The sequence below is a fragment of the Mesoplodon bidens genome, assembly GCF_964165515.1.
Source record: "Mesoplodon bidens genome assembly, chromosome: 8".
Classification (NCBI taxonomy): Eukaryota; Metazoa; Chordata; class Mammalia; order Artiodactyla; family Ziphiidae; genus Mesoplodon; species Mesoplodon bidens.
In genome coordinates, this window is record NC_138165.1 from 29,458,739 (window position 1) to 29,476,036 (window position 17,298).

The 17,298-nt window shown below is 40.1% G+C and overlaps 1 protein-coding gene across 1 annotated transcript in view; it reads left to right on the top strand.

Moving 5' to 3' along the window:
- The window catches only part of LRP2 (LDL receptor related protein 2), a gene marked incomplete at its 5' end in the record, with an annotated part of 197,706 nt that overhangs the window by 77,755 nt on the left and 102,653 nt on the right, over positions 1 to 17,298 (top strand). Inside the window, 5 exons of the mRNA XM_081243139.1 lie at positions 906 to 1,046; positions 3,640 to 3,843; positions 10,199 to 10,391; positions 12,882 to 13,007; positions 13,695 to 13,825. Coding sequence (XP_081099265.1) covers positions 906 to 1,046; positions 3,640 to 3,843; positions 10,199 to 10,391; positions 12,882 to 13,007; positions 13,695 to 13,825 — 795 coding nt within the window. The remainder of the gene's footprint in view (positions 1 to 905; positions 1,047 to 3,639; positions 3,844 to 10,198; positions 10,392 to 12,881; positions 13,008 to 13,694; positions 13,826 to 17,298) is intronic.

A 17,298-nucleotide genomic window follows, 5' to 3' on the forward strand; every position in this document is an offset into this window, starting at 1 on the left:
TTCATTGGAAAATATACACTGTACCTGTACTGTATTAGAAAATACCTATTTGGAATAATCAGTTCATGAGCTACTAAATTCACATCTGCCCTTGACCAAAAATATTACCCAGTTTTATTATCTAAGTTATTTCTATTATTTGCTTCAGAATTATACCTGCCTGTGTTTCTCAAAATTAATCTACCCGAGAAGGTGAAGAGACTATTTTAAAGAATAAGTCAAAGGCTAAGAAGACAATTTCAAAAGCAGACATTTTTAGCTTTGACAGCCTTGTGTACGGTGAACTTCCTGATGTCACTGCTTTGAGAGTGGTTTTTGGAAGTGTAAACTGGTTTGTGTTTCAGACATGTAAGGTTTTGGAATGAGATCTGGATTTGAATTCTAGTTTAGCTATTTGACCACTGAATAATCTTGAGCAAGTTGTCTCACCTTTTGGAACTTTGGTTTCCTTTTCTGTAAAATTGTGATAATATTTACCTCTTAGAGGCATTGATTGTTAAGTTGTCCTACAAAATAAGCATCCAGTGAGTTATAGTTATTTACTCTATTTTTTGAATGGTAAAAAATAATACTAAGGTTACTTGGGGGGCAATTATATTTTAGTCACTGAGGCTAGCAGACAGAATCTGTTACAGTTATAGGGGGGAAAAGAACCCCCAAGGTTATCCAGTTGCAGGAATCTTGTCTTTTTTTTTTTTTTTTTGCCACCATCAGTTTCGGAGTAGATTCAAGAGCAACGATGACATGAGGAGCAGCTAAATGTGGATGTATTCAGTAGCAACCAGTAATGATGTCTCCAAGGAGTTTCAAACCCATTTCACCCACAGGTCTCAAAATGGCTTCGCATGTCTTGGATAAATATGCATTTCTAATTGAGATTTAACCATGTGCATTTTTCCCTCCAGCTAGCAATCCATGTGCAGATAACAATGGGGGCTGTCAACACATCTGTGTCCTCAGCCACAGAACATTTAATGGTGGTTTGGGCTACCGTTGCAAGTGCAGGCTCGGCTACATTCCGGATATGGATGACTACCACTGCGTTGGTAAGAAATCAGTTTTGGACTGTCTTTCTGATGGTCAGCACAGGGGTATGCGCTGCTCTTGGACTGGACCAGCTCCCTGTAGCACTTCTTCACAACAAATAAGCTTTTGGTAGCCCACGGGCATCTTCCTTGGTAGACACCTTTCCCTTTGTACAAAGAGCTGTGTTTGAAGATGTAAATTTCTATCCTTTGGGACACATCTAGGGTTTCCTTGGGCTCCCCTTTCCCTTTATTTCCTTCCTGAAATCTGTCTCTTTTTAATTTTTAATTTTTTTAACATCTTTATTGGAGTATAATTGCTTTACAATGGCGTGTTGGTTTCTGCTTTATAACAAAGTAAATCAGCTATACATATACAAATATCCCCATATCTCCTCCCTCTTGCGTCTCCCTCCCTCCCACCGTCCCTATCCCACCCCTCTAGGTGGTCACAGAGCACCGAGCTGATCTCCCTGTGCTATGCGACTGCTTCCCGCTAGCTATCTATTTTACGTTTGGTAGTGTATATATGTCCATGCCATTCTCTCACTTTGTCCCAGCTTACCCTTCCCCCTCCCCGTATCCCCAAGTCCATTCTCTAGTAGGTCTGTGTCTTTATTCCCGTCGTGCCCCTAGGTTCTTCATGACCTTTTTTTTTTTTTTTTTTAGATTCCATATATATGTGTTAGCATACGGTATTTGTTTTTCTCTTTCTGACTTACTTCACTCTGTATGACAGACTCTAGGTCCATCCACCTCAGTACGAATAACTCAATTTCATTTCTTTTTATGGCTGAGTAATATTCCATTGTATATATGTGCCACATCTTTATCCATTCATCTGTCGATGGACACTTAGGTTGCTTCCATGTCCTGGCTATTGTAAATAGAGCTGCAATGAACATTGTGGTACATGACTCTTTTTGAATTATGGTTTTCTCAGGGTATATGCCCAGTAGTGGGATTGCTGGGTCATATGATAGTTCTATTTTTAGTTTCTTAAGGAACCTCCATACTGTTCTTCATAGTGGCTGTATCAAGTTACGTTCCCACCAACAGTGCAAGAGGGTTGCCTTTTCTCCACACCCTCTCCAACATTTATTTATTTAATTATTTTTTTTTAACATCTTTATTGGAGTATAATTGCTTTACATTGTTGTGTTAGTTGCTGTTGTATAACAAAGTGAATCAGCTATACATATATATATATCTCTATATCCCTTCCCTCTTGCGCCTTCCTCCCACCCTCCCTATCCCACCCCTCTAGGTGGTCACAAAGCACTGAGCTGATCTCCCTGTGTTATGCGGCTGCTTCCCACTAGCTATCTGTTTTACGTTTGGTAGTGTATATATGTCCATGCCACTCTCTCACTTCATCCCAGCTTACCCTTCCCCCTCCCCATGTACTTAAGTCCATTCTCTATGTCTGCGTCTTTATTCCTGTCCTGCCCCTAGGTTCTTCAGAACCATTTTTTTTTTTTAGATTGTATACATACATGTTAGCATACGGTATTTGTTTTTCTCTTTCTGACTTCACTCTGTGTGACAGATTCTAGGTCCATCCACCTCACTACAAATAACTCAATTTTGTTTCTTTTTATGGCTGAGTAATATTCCACTGTATATATGTGCCACATCTTCTTTATCCATTCATCTGTCGATGGACACTTAGGTTGCTTCCATGTCCTGGCTATTGTAAATAGAGCTGCAATGAACATTGTGGTACATGGCTCTTTCTGAATTATGGTTTTCTCAGGGTATAGGCCCAGTAGTGGGATTGCTGGGTCATATGGTAGGTCTGTTTTTAGCTTTTTAAGGAACCTCCATACTGTTCTCCATAGTGGCTGTATCAATTTACATTCCCACCAAGAGTGCAAGAGGGTTCCCTTTTCTCCACACCCTCTCCAGCATTTGTTGTTTGTAGGCTTTTTGATGATGACCATTCTGACCGGTGTGAGGTGATACGTCATTGTAGTTTTGATTTGCATTTCTCTAATAATTAGTGATGTTGAGCATCCTTTGATGTGTTTGTTGGCAATCTGTATATCTTCTTTGGAGAAATGTCTATTTAGGTCTTCTGCCCATTTTTGGATTGGGTCGTTTGTTTTTTTGCTATTGAGCTGCATGAGCTGCTTGTATATTTTGGATATTAATCCTTTGTCAGTTGATTCGTTTACAAATATTTTTTCCTATTCTGAGGGTTGTCTTTTCGTCTTGTTTATGGTTTCCTTTGCTGTGCAAAAGCTTTTAAGTTTCATTAGGTCCCATTTGTTTATTTTTGTTTTTATTTCCATTTCTCTAGGAGGTGGGTTAAAAAGGATCTTGCTGGGACACCAAGTTTTATATAAATAAATCTTAAGGATAAATTTCTCAGGGAGAAGTAAGATTATAATACTTCAATTCAAGACTGTTTTGCCTTCACAGTATTTTCTCCTTCCCTTCTTTCCATTATTTCCAACTATGTTTTCTACAGATTTTTTTAAATGTTTATTTCAGAATGACCTTTCAGAATTATAACATGTGCTTTATGGGTGTATAAGTTATTTCTCTGGAATTGGGAGAAGGCAAGCAAGAACTATGCTGTGGCTGACTGTGTGTGTCCCTCTCTCTACAGCTGCTGAGCGATTTCTGTTCTTTTCATCTGATGTGGCTGTTCGTGGCATCCCGCTCACCCTCTCTCACCAGGCAGATGTCATCCTTCCAGTGACAGGAGGTGCTTCCGTCTTTGTTGGGATTGATTTTGATGCCCAGGAGAAGGCTATCTTTTTTTCAGATACAACAAAAGACATGATTTGTAAACAAAAGATAGATGGTACAGGTGAGAATGGGTTTAAATGTTCTTTTTTTGCATATTTTGTCTGTCTTCAATAATAATACTAATAATTTTTTCACTAAAACTTTGCATTCACTTCTTAAGCAGGGTCTTTTACTAAGCTTGCTAAATACTTTTAGATTGGGAAAAGAAATCTATTGCTTTTCTTTTGAATTAAGTTTAAGTGAACACTTCCTTTATTTTCAAAATAAGTTACAAATGAGAGTGCATTTTAAAACAAATATTGTTGCAATTGGACAATTAAGAATATCAATATTGACAAATATTAACCTATGGACACTCCATAATAGGAGTGTCAAATGTATGAAAGCTGTTAAAGGGTTAATTAACCAGAGGCTGTTCCCTATATTCAAGCAGCCAGACTGAGCCAATGGAATGACCTCTCTGTAGGGATGCTGCACTATGTAAATGCTGGGCTTGGAATAATAATATTTATTTTTTAAAGTCATGAATTATATGTAAATATGGATTTATTGTCTGTTTTCAGTTGATTGGAATTCTGTTAAAATCTTCATAATCCTCACAGAAAGATAAATTATAGTAAGTCATACCTTACCAGTTGGGTACTATATTGGATGTTGGCATGATCCAGTACTTTGATTTTAGAATCCACTAATGGGTCGAAACCTGAAGTTTGAAAAACATATCAGTAGCCAGTATAACATAGCAACTAAGAGGGGCCAGCTCAGGAGCTAAACTGCCTAGTTTTGAATCCTGGCTCCTCACATTTCCTGGTTATGTAATCTTGGGGGAGTTACTTACTTTCTTTGTACCTCAGTTTCCTAAATCTGTGAAATAGGAATGATAATAATAATAATAGAGGTACTACATAGCTCATAAAGTTGTTGAGAGAATTTTAGGCTAATACATGTAAAACACCTAGAATAATGCCTGGAAAATAGTAAATATTCAGTAAATGTTAGCTATTATTGTAGCTGTTCTCAATGAAAAACTCTATTGCTCCGCCCCACCCTGCCCCCAACTGAGACCTGCTCCCTAGAGGTAGTTCCTTACCATTCTTTTACCTGTTTGTTCTATTTTTTGTCTCCGTGTTTCTAAATATTTTGCTTATACTGTTACTGAGTCCAAGTTTGTACTGCTCGCTGCATGACAGGCCAGTAAATCTAGAGATGAGGTGTTGGGGCAGGGAATAGCGACTTTATTCAGAAAGCCAGCAGACTGAGAAGATGGTGGATTAGCATCCCAAAGAACCATTTTACCTGAGTTAGAATTCAGGCCTCTTTTATACTAAGAGGGGAAAGGGTGTGGTTGGTTGTTGCAAACTTCTTGGTGCTGGAATCCTTTGTTCTTGCAGCTGTCCATGTACATCTGGTCACTGTGTTCTTATAAACCACTAACAAGACAAAATCTGTTCTGCAACTTTTTATCTCTATATGAATGGAAAAGTCTTACGCCTTTAAAGATCAGAGCCTGGAGAATGGGCTCTCCTGTGTATTTCAGGCCATAGGCAACGTTCCTTTACAAAAGGTGCACAGCCAGCATGACTAAGCACAGGCAACAGAGTACAAAGGTTAGAGCTAAAGGAATAGATTCAAAATGGAGTCAGGTTTGTTCTTCTCTGTTGCAGTACGACTTCCTGATTTGCATATTAGACATTTATTTTCATTGTTATAGATAGGGATTTAGCTCTTACATTCCCCTCTACCAACTTCCTTCTCCCCCTGTTCTCCCTAAAAAGCTAGATTGTAATTTTTGTTCGCTGTTAAGTCAAGTAGTATTCCATGATGACATTTCTTGAACAAATTTTGATTTTTTTCCCCCTGCAGTTAACAATTGCTCCATCTTCATTTGCTTAGTTTTCTATGTAGCTATTATATTTTCCCCAAATGCTCCAACAGATCTATCAAATGCTTGTCTGTGTATCTATGTATCTATCAAATGTGAACAATCTATAATTTTTTCCCCCTCTGCTGTTCAGTTGGATCTGGTACACAACTCTTGTCTTCCGATTTCCCTCTGCCACTTTCCTGTGCTGGTTTTCCTGTTTCTGGAAAGCCACTTGTTTCTCTTTCCAGACTGATTTCCTTATTTTGCTGAAACACATTATATAGTAGCTTCTTAAGAAGAATGAGTTGGTGGTACATATTTCGAGTCTGAAGGTGTTTTTATTTTGCCCTCCAACTTGATCATTTGACTAGGTGTAGGATGAAAGTAATTTTACCTCAGAAATTTGAAGACATTGCTGCACTCTCTTCTAGTAGCCAGTGTTGAGAGTCCTATGCCATCCAGAGTAGCATTTCAGTGTGTATGACCTTTTTGGGGGAAGGTTGTTTTTGTTCCTTTCTGGAAACTTTTAGAATCTTTTGGTTATCCCATTCATCTTGAGATTTCTCTCCTATTCTGGGAATTTTCTTGCCTCTGCTTTTTCTATTCGAGGATGTTAGATTAATCATCTATTTTTTTCTTATCTTTTCTTTCCTGGTTTTCATCTCTATCGTTTTGTTCTACTTTCTGTGAGACTTTTTGGCATTTTAGTTTTAGCCTTTCTATCGCATATTTAATTTCTCTTATATTTTCAATGTTGAAGATACCCTTCTTGCTCTCTGATTATTCCTTTTTAAAAATAAAGCCTTTCTTGCTTCATAAGTTCAATCTTTTCTTATTCTATGAAGATATTAATTACATTAAAAATTAATTTTCCTCTTTCCATCTTCTTTGGGTTCCTTTTTCCTTTTGGTTTGTTTCAACTTTCTCCTTCATGGAGGAAGCTTTCTTCAAATTTCTTTGAGCCTTGTTTGATGTTAAGAGCAAAGCTATGAAACACTGATCAGAAGGCTGTTGGTATGAATGGGCCTCATCAGCTGGTGATAAGGCAGCCTTTTTGTTGGGAAGCTTCCAGATGTCAGTATCAGAAAATCCTCTCTGGAGATAGTCAGTTTCTCCTTAGTAGCTGCTTCCATTCTCCCTGTTGGGGTGAGGAGTAAGAGGGGGAAGCTAGTATCTGTTTTGGGAGCAGTACAGAGCACAGGGAGCTGAGGCCTGTTCAGTTCAGTGTTCACATATATAACCCTCCTGTGCTCAGTTCTGTGCTGATCCCAGCCCTCCATTGTGCAATGTGTCCTCAGCCCACGGCCTCTCTGCTTGAGGTCCCCCAGAGAAGAAAATCTCTGGTCTGTTCGGAGAGGAGTGTTATACATGCTCAGGCTCTGGGAGGAACCTCTGGGTCCAGTTGCTCCCGATGCCAACTTTTAACTAGGCCCCTTAGCGTCCCGCCCATACCTTTTTCAGAGCCGGTGCTTCTGCGTGCAGACACGCTGAGGCTGTTGTGTGTGTGTGTGTTGGCGCTCCCCCCTGCCGGCACGTCTCTCCTTCCGCTTAGTGAGTTTCTTTGGAGAAGTCTCTTTCTCTTCCAGACTCTGTGGAAATCTTTCATCTGCTGTTCTTTCACTGTCATTATTAAAAGGAGTTTGGAAGGAAGAGGAGATAAACACAGTGGTCAGTCTGTTATTTTGAACCAGAATGCATCTTTTCTGAGGACTAGAATTAGGTCTGCTGAGCTACACACAGGCTAAGTCTCCTGTAGACGCCTTCACAGGTCAGCTTCCTTCTGCTTTGGCAACTGCAATTCTCATCATGGGTTTTTTTGTTTTGTTTTGTTTTGTTTTTTTAAATCAAGTTCAAGTCCACATTCTGAGCAAATTGCCTTTTAAAAGTTTCTTATAGTTAGTGGTTAAACTGCTTGTGCTTCCGTGAGGGATGTATTATTGTACATTGCCCTGTTTTTCCGAGTGAGCAAGTTAAGTGTCAGTGAGTTTATATGCAAAAACTGAATTGTCAGAAATCAGATTGAAGTCAAGATGGACTGAATGAAGCCCTCAGGGAACTTGCTCCATCAATGATCCCTTCTCTCCTCCAACTTCTCTTGTTCTACTGACTTTTCCCCATCAGATATGCTCAAGTCTCTCTCATACTAAAAAACCTTCAACCCACCCTTCACTCCACGTTCCTCTCTGGTTGCAGCCCTCTCTCCTCAAGTTCATGAACAAGCACCTTAAAAGTTTGGTCTACACTTTCCTGGCCCTACTTCCACATTTCTCACCTCTTCACACTCTGTCACTTGAAACCCCTTATCCTGGTCACCTCCAGTCTCTTTGTTATAAACTTTATCCTTATCTTTGGCACCTTAGTCATCTTCTTTAAAATGCTTTTTTCCCCCTTGACAACACACTCGTGAATTTCCTTCTATTTCTTGACCATTCTTTCTAGTGTTCCTTACACGTCTTTTCTTCTTTGCCTGTCCTATGCACAACTGTGATCTCTAGTGTTCAACATTGGTCCTCTTTTTATTTTTTTAATTTTTATTTTTTAATTTGTATATTTATTTTTGGCTGCCTTGGGTCTCCGTTGCTGCGTGCAGGCTTTCTCTAGTTGTGGTGAACGGGGGCTACTCTTCGTTGTGGTGCACGGGCTTCTCATTGTGGTGGCTTGTTTTTGTTGTGGAGCACGGGCTCTAGGTGCGCGGGCTTCAGTAGTTGCGGCTCACAGGCTCTAGAGTGCAGGCTCAGTAGTTTTGGCGCACGGGCTTAGCTGCTCTGTGGCATGTGGGATCTTCCCGGACCAGGGCTCAAACCCATGTCCCCTGCATTGGCAGGCAGATCCTTAACCACTGTGCCACCAGCGAAGCCCAGTCTTCTTTTCTTATTCTGCATTTTCTTCTGCATAATTTTTCACCTTCCGTATCTTTTGTTACCATCTATGTAGTAGTTATAAATCAGTGTGAGGAGACTTAAAATAGGCCATTTCCTGAATGTTTTTCCTCTTCACCTGGAGAATGAGGGGAAAGGTCAGGTAAGGCTTCTTACAGGAGGTGATGAAAGTCTCCATCCAAACTGTCTCTCTGGGGTTCAGACCCATAGAGCCAGCTGCCTTTTGGATGTCTCACCTGGATATCCCACAAACCACCTCCAAACCAATATGTCTAAATGTCTACCTTTATTCCACTTCTCCAGACCCCTGCCTTAGGGGAGGAGCACCGCCTCTCCCCTGCCCACCAAATCTGGTGGTCACCCAAACTTCTTCCTTTCTTTCAGCCTCTACCATTAACTTATTAACCTCCAGCCATGCTTTGGAGCGTGTGGAATCCTGTCTCTCTCCCTCCCACTTCCACGTCTTTGCTTTCCTGCAGCCCCCCATTCACCACTTCCTTTGGGAAACCGCTCCACACCTGCACTTTGCCTCGGTTTCCATACCATCCTGTGCATACCTCCATCACAGCACCTGTTACTCTTCTATTGTTTTCCCTCTTGGCCTAATTGCCTCCCCCCACCACTCCCACTTCATTACCTTGAAGATACCTTGAAGTCAGTGTCCACATTTCTTTCAAAATGCTTCACTTTTTTATGACTCAGTTTCCTCATGTGCAAAATAGGGATAATAATAATTCCTACTGTTGAGCTGTTGTGAGGATGGATGAATTCATGTAAAGTACTTGGGCCAGTTCCAGGCTCATAGCAAGTGCTCAGTATAAGCTATTATTATTAATACCATTAGCAATATCATGTTTCCTCAATGTCTAATATGGTGTCTAGCACACAGAGGACTTTCTTTTTACAATTTGCTGAATAAATGAATGGGAAAAGCACCAGGATTGTTTTTCTCCCTTCAAAAGAAAGAGATGTGATTGTTTACTCTGATTCACTTTTTTTTAAAGAATATTTTGTTGTGATAGTTTCGGGTGTACAACAAAGTTAGTTTAGGTTGTTATATTTTAGGTTGAGCAGAGTTTCCTGTGATTCACATTTTCTTTAGTAAAAAAAGAAAAAGGAGGGGAGAAGGCATAAAAAATTCACAAAGAAGAAAATGGTCTTTTTTCTCCTTGTACCCAGTTCTGATTTCCTTTCTGGTTGCTGGTCTTTTCCAAACTTGGCAACTTTGTGGCTATGAAAGACTGTTGATGAAAAAGTTGGGCGGGAATACCTCATAGATACCCCCAGTCGTACCTGGCGGTGTCAGCTTATCAGCGCTGTCTGTGGGTGGTGGTTGTGAGTATGTGAACTCAGGTATCTCTTCTTCAGATGTTCCGTACTGAGAAATTTTTTCTGGAAGGTTGAACAAGGGAGTAAATCCAGGCCATACCACTCCTGGTTCTATTTATCAGAGTCATATCTATTCTTTGAGATCCAGACTTTTGGAGATGGATAGATTCTAGGTTTATCTCATGTGTTGCTTTGCAGTTTACTGTTGCTTTATTTCTCAAAAGAATTCCACATTACTGAAATATTCTCTAGTTCTCACACAAAGTTTAAATATGCAGTGGTAGGAAAATGTATGTCATGTAAATTATGCTTACTTTAAACCATGTCCATATTTTAATTTACAGGAAGAGAAGTTATCACAGCTAACAGAGTGCCAAGTGTTGAAAGTTTGAGTTTTGACTGGATTTCAAAGAATCTCTATTGGACAGATGCTTCTTATAGGAGTGTCAGTGTCATAAGGCTAGCTGATAAATCGAGGCGCACAATAGTCCAGAATTTAAATAACCCACGATCAATCGTAGTTCATCCTATTGCTGGGTAAGTGTGTTCATGTTTTCCTAAGAGCTTGAAACTTATGTCTTGTACAGTCATTGCAAAGTGATGCCATAGGTATTTGGCAAATTCAGTAAATACAATATTGAACCATGTAAATTGAAATCACCTTAGATTGTGTCCTTTTAGCATATGCTGAAGTGATCACTTTATCTCCTTCCAAAAACTTTCTCCTAAGCTTTGGCTTCCCAGTCTTCACTGGAGTGTGTTCTTTTTTCACAGTCCGCAGAGGACCAAACAATGAGACACAGATTCTGTGGAGAAGGAATGAATATGCAGCAGAATTATCAGGAGAGGCTCAAATTCTTTCCCTGCTTTAATGTATTGATATAAAGCTTACGAAAACTTGCTTAATCATTCAGTAGTTTTCAGAATAAAACGTCTTTCAGACCACAGACAAAGTTTCATGTTTAACCATTGCATCATTGGTGGAGTCAGACAAGAAGAGAGAGTATTTCACGCCATGCTTTTTTGTTCTTTCCTTTCTTATTTAAATATGCTTGATAGCTAACGTAAAGTCTGAGATAGGCAGTTGTGTTTTAATAGAGTAGTTTAAAAAAAAAAGATGACTGGTAATTCACTAAAGCCTGATTGAGGGTACATAGCAAACACTTTACATAGTACATAATCTCATCTAATCCAAAAGCTGGTTTGTGAGTGAGGTATATACAAGACCTGTTTTGGAGATAAAGAATCTGGGGGGCTTCCCTGGTGGCGCATGGGCTTCCCTGGTGGCGCAGTGGTTGAGAATCCACCTGCTAATGCAGGGGACACGGGTTCGAGCCCTGGTCTGGGAGGATCCCACATGCCACGGAGCAACTGGGCCCGTGAGCCACAACTACTGAGCCTGCACGTCTGGAGCCGTGCTCCGCAACGAGAGGCCGCGACAGTGAGAGGCCCGCGCACCACGATGAAGAGTGGCCCCCGCTTGCCACGACTAGAGAAGGCCCTCGCACAGCAACAAAGACCCAACACAGCCAAAAATAAATAAATAAATTTATTTAAAAAAAAAAAAGAATCTGAGGTTCAGAGAGATAAAGTAACTTGCTCAAGGACCCACAGCTATTAAGCAATAGTTAGTATTCAAATTCCAGACCTGTCTGACTGCAAAGCCTGTGTGTCTAACATATTTTAAAACTGATGATGTTATTGATAAGAAATTTTATTGCCCAATAGAGAGTTAAACAGTTGATTTTCTAGTGAATTTATCTTAAGCTAAATCTTTGGCTTTGGGTTTTGAAAAGGGGTTAAATTCCTTTCCTGATGTATCCTTCATATTTTTTTTTATAAATGTATTTATTTTTATTTTTGGCTGTGTTGGGTCTTTGTTGCTGTGTGTGGGCTTTCTCTAGTTGTGGCAAGCGGGGGCTGCTCTTCGTTGCAGTGCGCGGGCTTCTCATTGCGGTTGCTTGTCTTGTTGCAGATCACGGGCTGTAGGCGAGCGGGCTTCAGTAGTTGTGCCATGCAGGCTCAGTAGTTGTGGCTCACGGGCTATAGAGCACAGACTCAGTAGTTGTGGCACACAGGCTTAGTTGCTCCGCGGCATGTGGGATCTTCCCGGACCAAGGCTCAAACCCGTGTCCCCTGCATTGTCAGGTGGATTCTTTTTTTTTTTTTTTTTCGGTACGCGGGCCTCTCACTGTTGTGGCTTCTCCCGTTGCGGAGCACAGGCTCCGGAGGCGCAGGCTCAGCGGCCATGGCTCACGGGCCTAACCGCTCCACGGCATGTGGGATCTTCCCGGACCGGGGCACGAACCCGTGTCCTCTGCATCGGCAGGCGGACTCTCAACCACTGCGCCACCAGGGAAGCCCGGCAGGCGGATTCTTAACCACTGTGCCACAAGGGAAGTCCCTGTCCTTAATTTAATACAATATGAAGTCACGTTTCAGAAAGTTACCTTTTGGAAAGACTAATTTTAGTTTTTAAGGCTCATATGATAGAGAAAAGGTTTTTTCCCTACACTTATCTTTTTGCCACTCCTCGGGATAAAAAAAGACCTCTTGGGTAAGATCGTTTAAGAGTTACGTTTATTTGGATGTATTTTTCATCAGGGTTGAAATGCTTTCCTGCAAATGTAATTCCTTGTGGAAGATGACTAAAGAGTGATCTAGTGGATCCTGGTTGTTTATTCCAGAAAGAAAGTGAGAGATTAAAATCTATTTTCTTGCTCATAGTTTATTGTATTTCAAGAACATGAAGTATTTAAAATGTAACCTGAACTGTGTCTTTTTAAAGAATCTACTTGGTGACAATAGTTTTAGGTCCTGAAGTCTAGCACAGTGGTTCTCTGCTTTGGATGCCCATTTTAATACCATTTGTATTTTCGATATATTTTTCTAGTAAACCCAATAGCATACAGAGAATGAGATTAATTTGCAGCAAGTCTCTGGAGAATCTATGTTTTTGCTAAATCTCTCTAAGTCATGTAGTTTGTCCCAATGTTAACATCTTTGATTTATTACCTCCTTTTCTAGGTATATATTCTTTACTGATTGGTACCGTCCCGCTAAAATTCTGAGAGCATGGAGTGATGGATCTAACCTTTTGCCTATAGTAAACACTACTCTTGGGTGGCCCAACGGGTTGGCCATTGATTGGAGGTAAGTAGGAATCATCCCAAATTGCTGAGTTCCCACTTACTATGGAAGACATATACATAGTTGGCCAGCTTCTGCTGGGATGAAAACATATGTAGTAATGAATATTCTGAGGAAATTGCTAGAGGAAGCAGAATAGGGCAAGACCCAAACCCCTCTAGAAGTAGAACAGGGATTTGATGAGGTACAGGTTATGTGCAGTTTTTACAGGGGGCATCTTGAGGATAGGAAATTGTGTCAACAAATGTGTATTTGCCTATATACACCATGGGAGGATTTTTGGAATATGAGATTTAAATTTTAAGAAATTAATCTGTCAAGGAATATAGGAAAAGGTAACAGGGTAAATAAGCTTACAGACATCAAATGCAAAAGCAGTTTATAGGAGAGAAAAAAGGAAGAAACGTGTTTAACCTTTTAAACATCAGTTACTACGAATAATTTTCCTAACTTGTGGATTTAATAAGGAGAAAACTAAAATTCCTAGCTTGAAGATAACAACATTTCAAGTTTTCTAAGACAATTGAAAATCACTTCATAAAAGTTGTTTTGTCTTTCTGGAGAGTATGAAACTATTAAACTTTGCTTAATAAATGTGTCAACTGAACGTGCTGTTTTTGAATGCCCTTAGTATAAAGTGTGCTTTGCTAGTTTCTGGATAACCAATAACCAAGTATTTTATTATTTTAGCTCTTCACGATTGTACTGGGTAGATGCCTTTTTTGATAAAATTGAGCACAGTACCTTTGATGGGTTAGATAGAAAAGTCCTGGCCAGTATACAGCAGATAACACATCCGTTTGGACTTGCCGTCTTTGAAGGTACGTTTTGAAGCAAAAGAAGTGTGTCTTATTTATACTGTACAAGTTGTATAAAACTCATCCTCATTTGGCAATCTCACAATTCCAGAAAAGCTTGTCAGTTTTTTAATTGAAATGGTGCTTTTATGTATAAATAAAACATTTGATTAGTTGACTGAATATTTAACTTTTATTTTTTGTTTGAGAAATTTTTAGATAATAATATTGACAACTTATATGGTTATAGCACTTTATAGATTAAACATATTATACAGTTTAACTCTGTTATGTAAATATCATGCAAAGAAATAGTACATTACTGCTTCTTTATTTCCATGAATAAAACAGCAAGGGCTGTTTGTAATAATTATTGTAGCATTTCTTTTTTTTTAAGTTTTATTTTTAATTTTTTTAAACAACTTTATTGGAGTATAATTGCTTTACAATGGTGTGTTAGTTTCTGCTTTATAACAAAGTGAATCAGCTATACATATACATATATCCCCATATCCCCTCCCTCTTGCGTCTCCCACCCATCCTCCCTATCCTACCCCTCTAGGTGGTCACAAAGCACAGAGCTGATCTCCTTGTGCTATGCGGCTGCTTCCCACTAGCTATCTATTTTACATTTGGTAGTGTATATATGTTCATATTGTAGCATTTCTTTGTTCTCTGATGTTTGCAAGAACCTTGTCAGAACCCTTGTGAGAGAACTATTACACATACTCATCAACTGGATAGCTGACGTCATCTTTGTTATACAGAAGTGTTAGCATATGGCTTATGAAGAATAGCTAAATGGAGCTTCCCTGGTGGCGCAGTGGTTGAGAGTCCACCTGCCGATGCAGGGGACACGGGTTCGTGCCCTGGTCCGGGAAGGTCCCACATGCCGCGGAGTGGCTGGGCCCATGAGCCATGGCCGCTGAGCCTGCGCGTCCGGAGCCTGTGCTCTTCAATGGGAGAGGCCACAACAGTGAGAGGCCTGCGTACAGCAAAAAAAAAAAAAAAAAAAGTATAGCTAAATGTAGTTTTCATCAACCTTTCCAAATAATTTAAGATTGCTGGGAGTATGGAATTCTGGGAAACTGCAGCAACAATGATCACACCGGATTATCTGTTTTCTTTCTCCCATCTCCCCTCTTGTGAGTGTAAGCATGTTCTCCTGGGTTCAGTTGCTGGGAATAAGAATCTAACTTGTTACTACGAAACAGGTGGTTTGTTTAGTCTTGAAAACAGGGTTTCTGTGAATGATTGTATAGCTTGTGCCAGGCCAAGAGGGCAAGGAGAAACAAATCTACCCTGGTTCTGCTTGATAAACCGTAACTAGTCTAGTTAGAGAGGTGCCATTTTGTGATCCACCAAAGGCGCTATGCATATGTTAGTTGTGTCTCTGGTTGAAACTTCCTACTCTGAATAATTAGCACAGTGCTTTAAAAAAACTAGACACTGACTATAATTCAAAGGCTTTGTCACATACCTGTAGTGTGGAATGAATAACTAGTAAATATATTGTATATTCCACCCTGCTGTCTATCTGTGGAGGAGTGCATGGTATTTAAAAATATTTTTAAAATGGTCTTGTGAGATTTTTGATGAGTCAGTTATAAATACGCAGCCCCCCAGCCTGTGCATTTTTTCCCTTTCTACTAATGATGTCAGACACGTCCTATTTGTTGTCACATAGGAACATTATAAGAATGTTAAATTTTCTCTGCTCCTTGCTGGGATATTTTGGGATTGAATAAAGTTTCAGTACCTTTTGGTTTCATCAGTATGAAAAAAATTTGAGTGCATACCCATGAGAATAACACAACATTACAATAATAGTATCACTAATAATAATAATGTGTTTTTTCAACATTGCCCTTCATTGTGAATTTCTTATAGAAAGCTTTTTTTTTTTTTTTTTTTTTTTGCTGTATGCGGGCCTCTCACTGCTGTGGCCTCTCCCGTTGCGGAGCACAGGCTCCGGACACACAGGCTCCGCGGCCATGGCTCGCGGGCCCAGCCGCTGCGCGGCATGTGGGATCTTCCGGGATAGGGGCACGAACCCGTGTCCCCTGCATCGGCAGGCGGACCCCCAACCACTGCGCCACCAGGGAAGCCCTAGAAAGCTTTTTTATTCCACAATGCCATGGAAATTACGTGTCTTTTTAATGAAAGACTAGATCTCCTTGACTGCGCACCACACAGGACCGACAGGTTTATTGAACACGTTATATTTTTAAATATAGTAAGATGCCTTCCTGGGTGATGGGCCTGAGATGGCCTGTCCATCTAGATAAGATTTAGTGAGTCCGATGACTGATTAGTCATTGATTAGACCATAGATAAGGAAAACTGGTTTAATGATAAAATTTGTGACATCTTAGTCATTTTCTGGTTAGTTGGCAGTTTTAGTTAAGTTATTGTTAAAGATAAGATCCACTTTGATTCAGTTTTTTCTTTGAAAACTCTGTTGAAATATATATGTTTATTTCTCTGTTTCAGTATCTAAGGTAAAATGAACATGATCAAATTTTTGAGTTTTAGAATCTTGTATTGCCTCTATCTTCTATTTTCAGCTTCATGGAGCATTACTCAGTGTGCTTTAGGTGTACGAACACTTCAGTGGGTAATTGTTATTGATCCCTAAACATACACTGACATTTCCTTCTTGGACTAGGTCTGTACTTTTCCTTCTCAACAGCTTGTTATGAAACTTGAGGGTCAAAGTTTTTAAAAAAATGTTCTCATTAAAACATGGGAAATAAAATGTTTGACCTGGAAGAGAGCTTAGAGATGATTTAGTCTATTTCCTTAATTTTAGTAGAAAAATGACCCCCCCACACACGGTAAAGTATTTGCCTAAGATTACTCAGCAGGTTACTGCTTTAGCTGGGATAAGAACTCAGTCTTTTGAGGCATCAGCTAATGCTCTATAAAAGAATCCTGAGATTTAAAAAAAATTTTACCCATGGCAATCTAAGCCTAATTTCTATTAAATACCATCACAGTATTCCATACATTCTTGCCTGAACCTGAACGCTAGTATTATAAAAAATATAGGCTTCTGGGACTTCCCTTGTGGTGCAGTGGTTAAGAATCCTCCTGCCAATGCAGGGGACATGGGTTCAAGCCGTGGTCTGGGAGGATCCCATATGCCGCGGAGCAACTAAGCCCGTGCGCCACAACTACTGAGCCTGCGCTCTAGAGCCCGTGAGCCACAGCGACTGAGCCCAGGGGCCACAACTACTGAAGCCCACGTGCCACAACTACTGAAGCCTGGTACGTAGAGCCCGTGCTCCACAACAAGAGAAGCCACCGCAATGAGAAGCCCACACACCACAACGAAGAGTAGCCCCTGCTGGCCGCAGCTAGAGAAAGCCCGCACACAGCAACAAAGACCCAACACAGCCAAAAAAAAAAAAAAGCTTCTAAGATGTAGGGTCTCTCTCAGAGATCCATACCAGCAACTCCTATTTTTTTTTTTTTTGCGGTACGCGGGCCTCTCA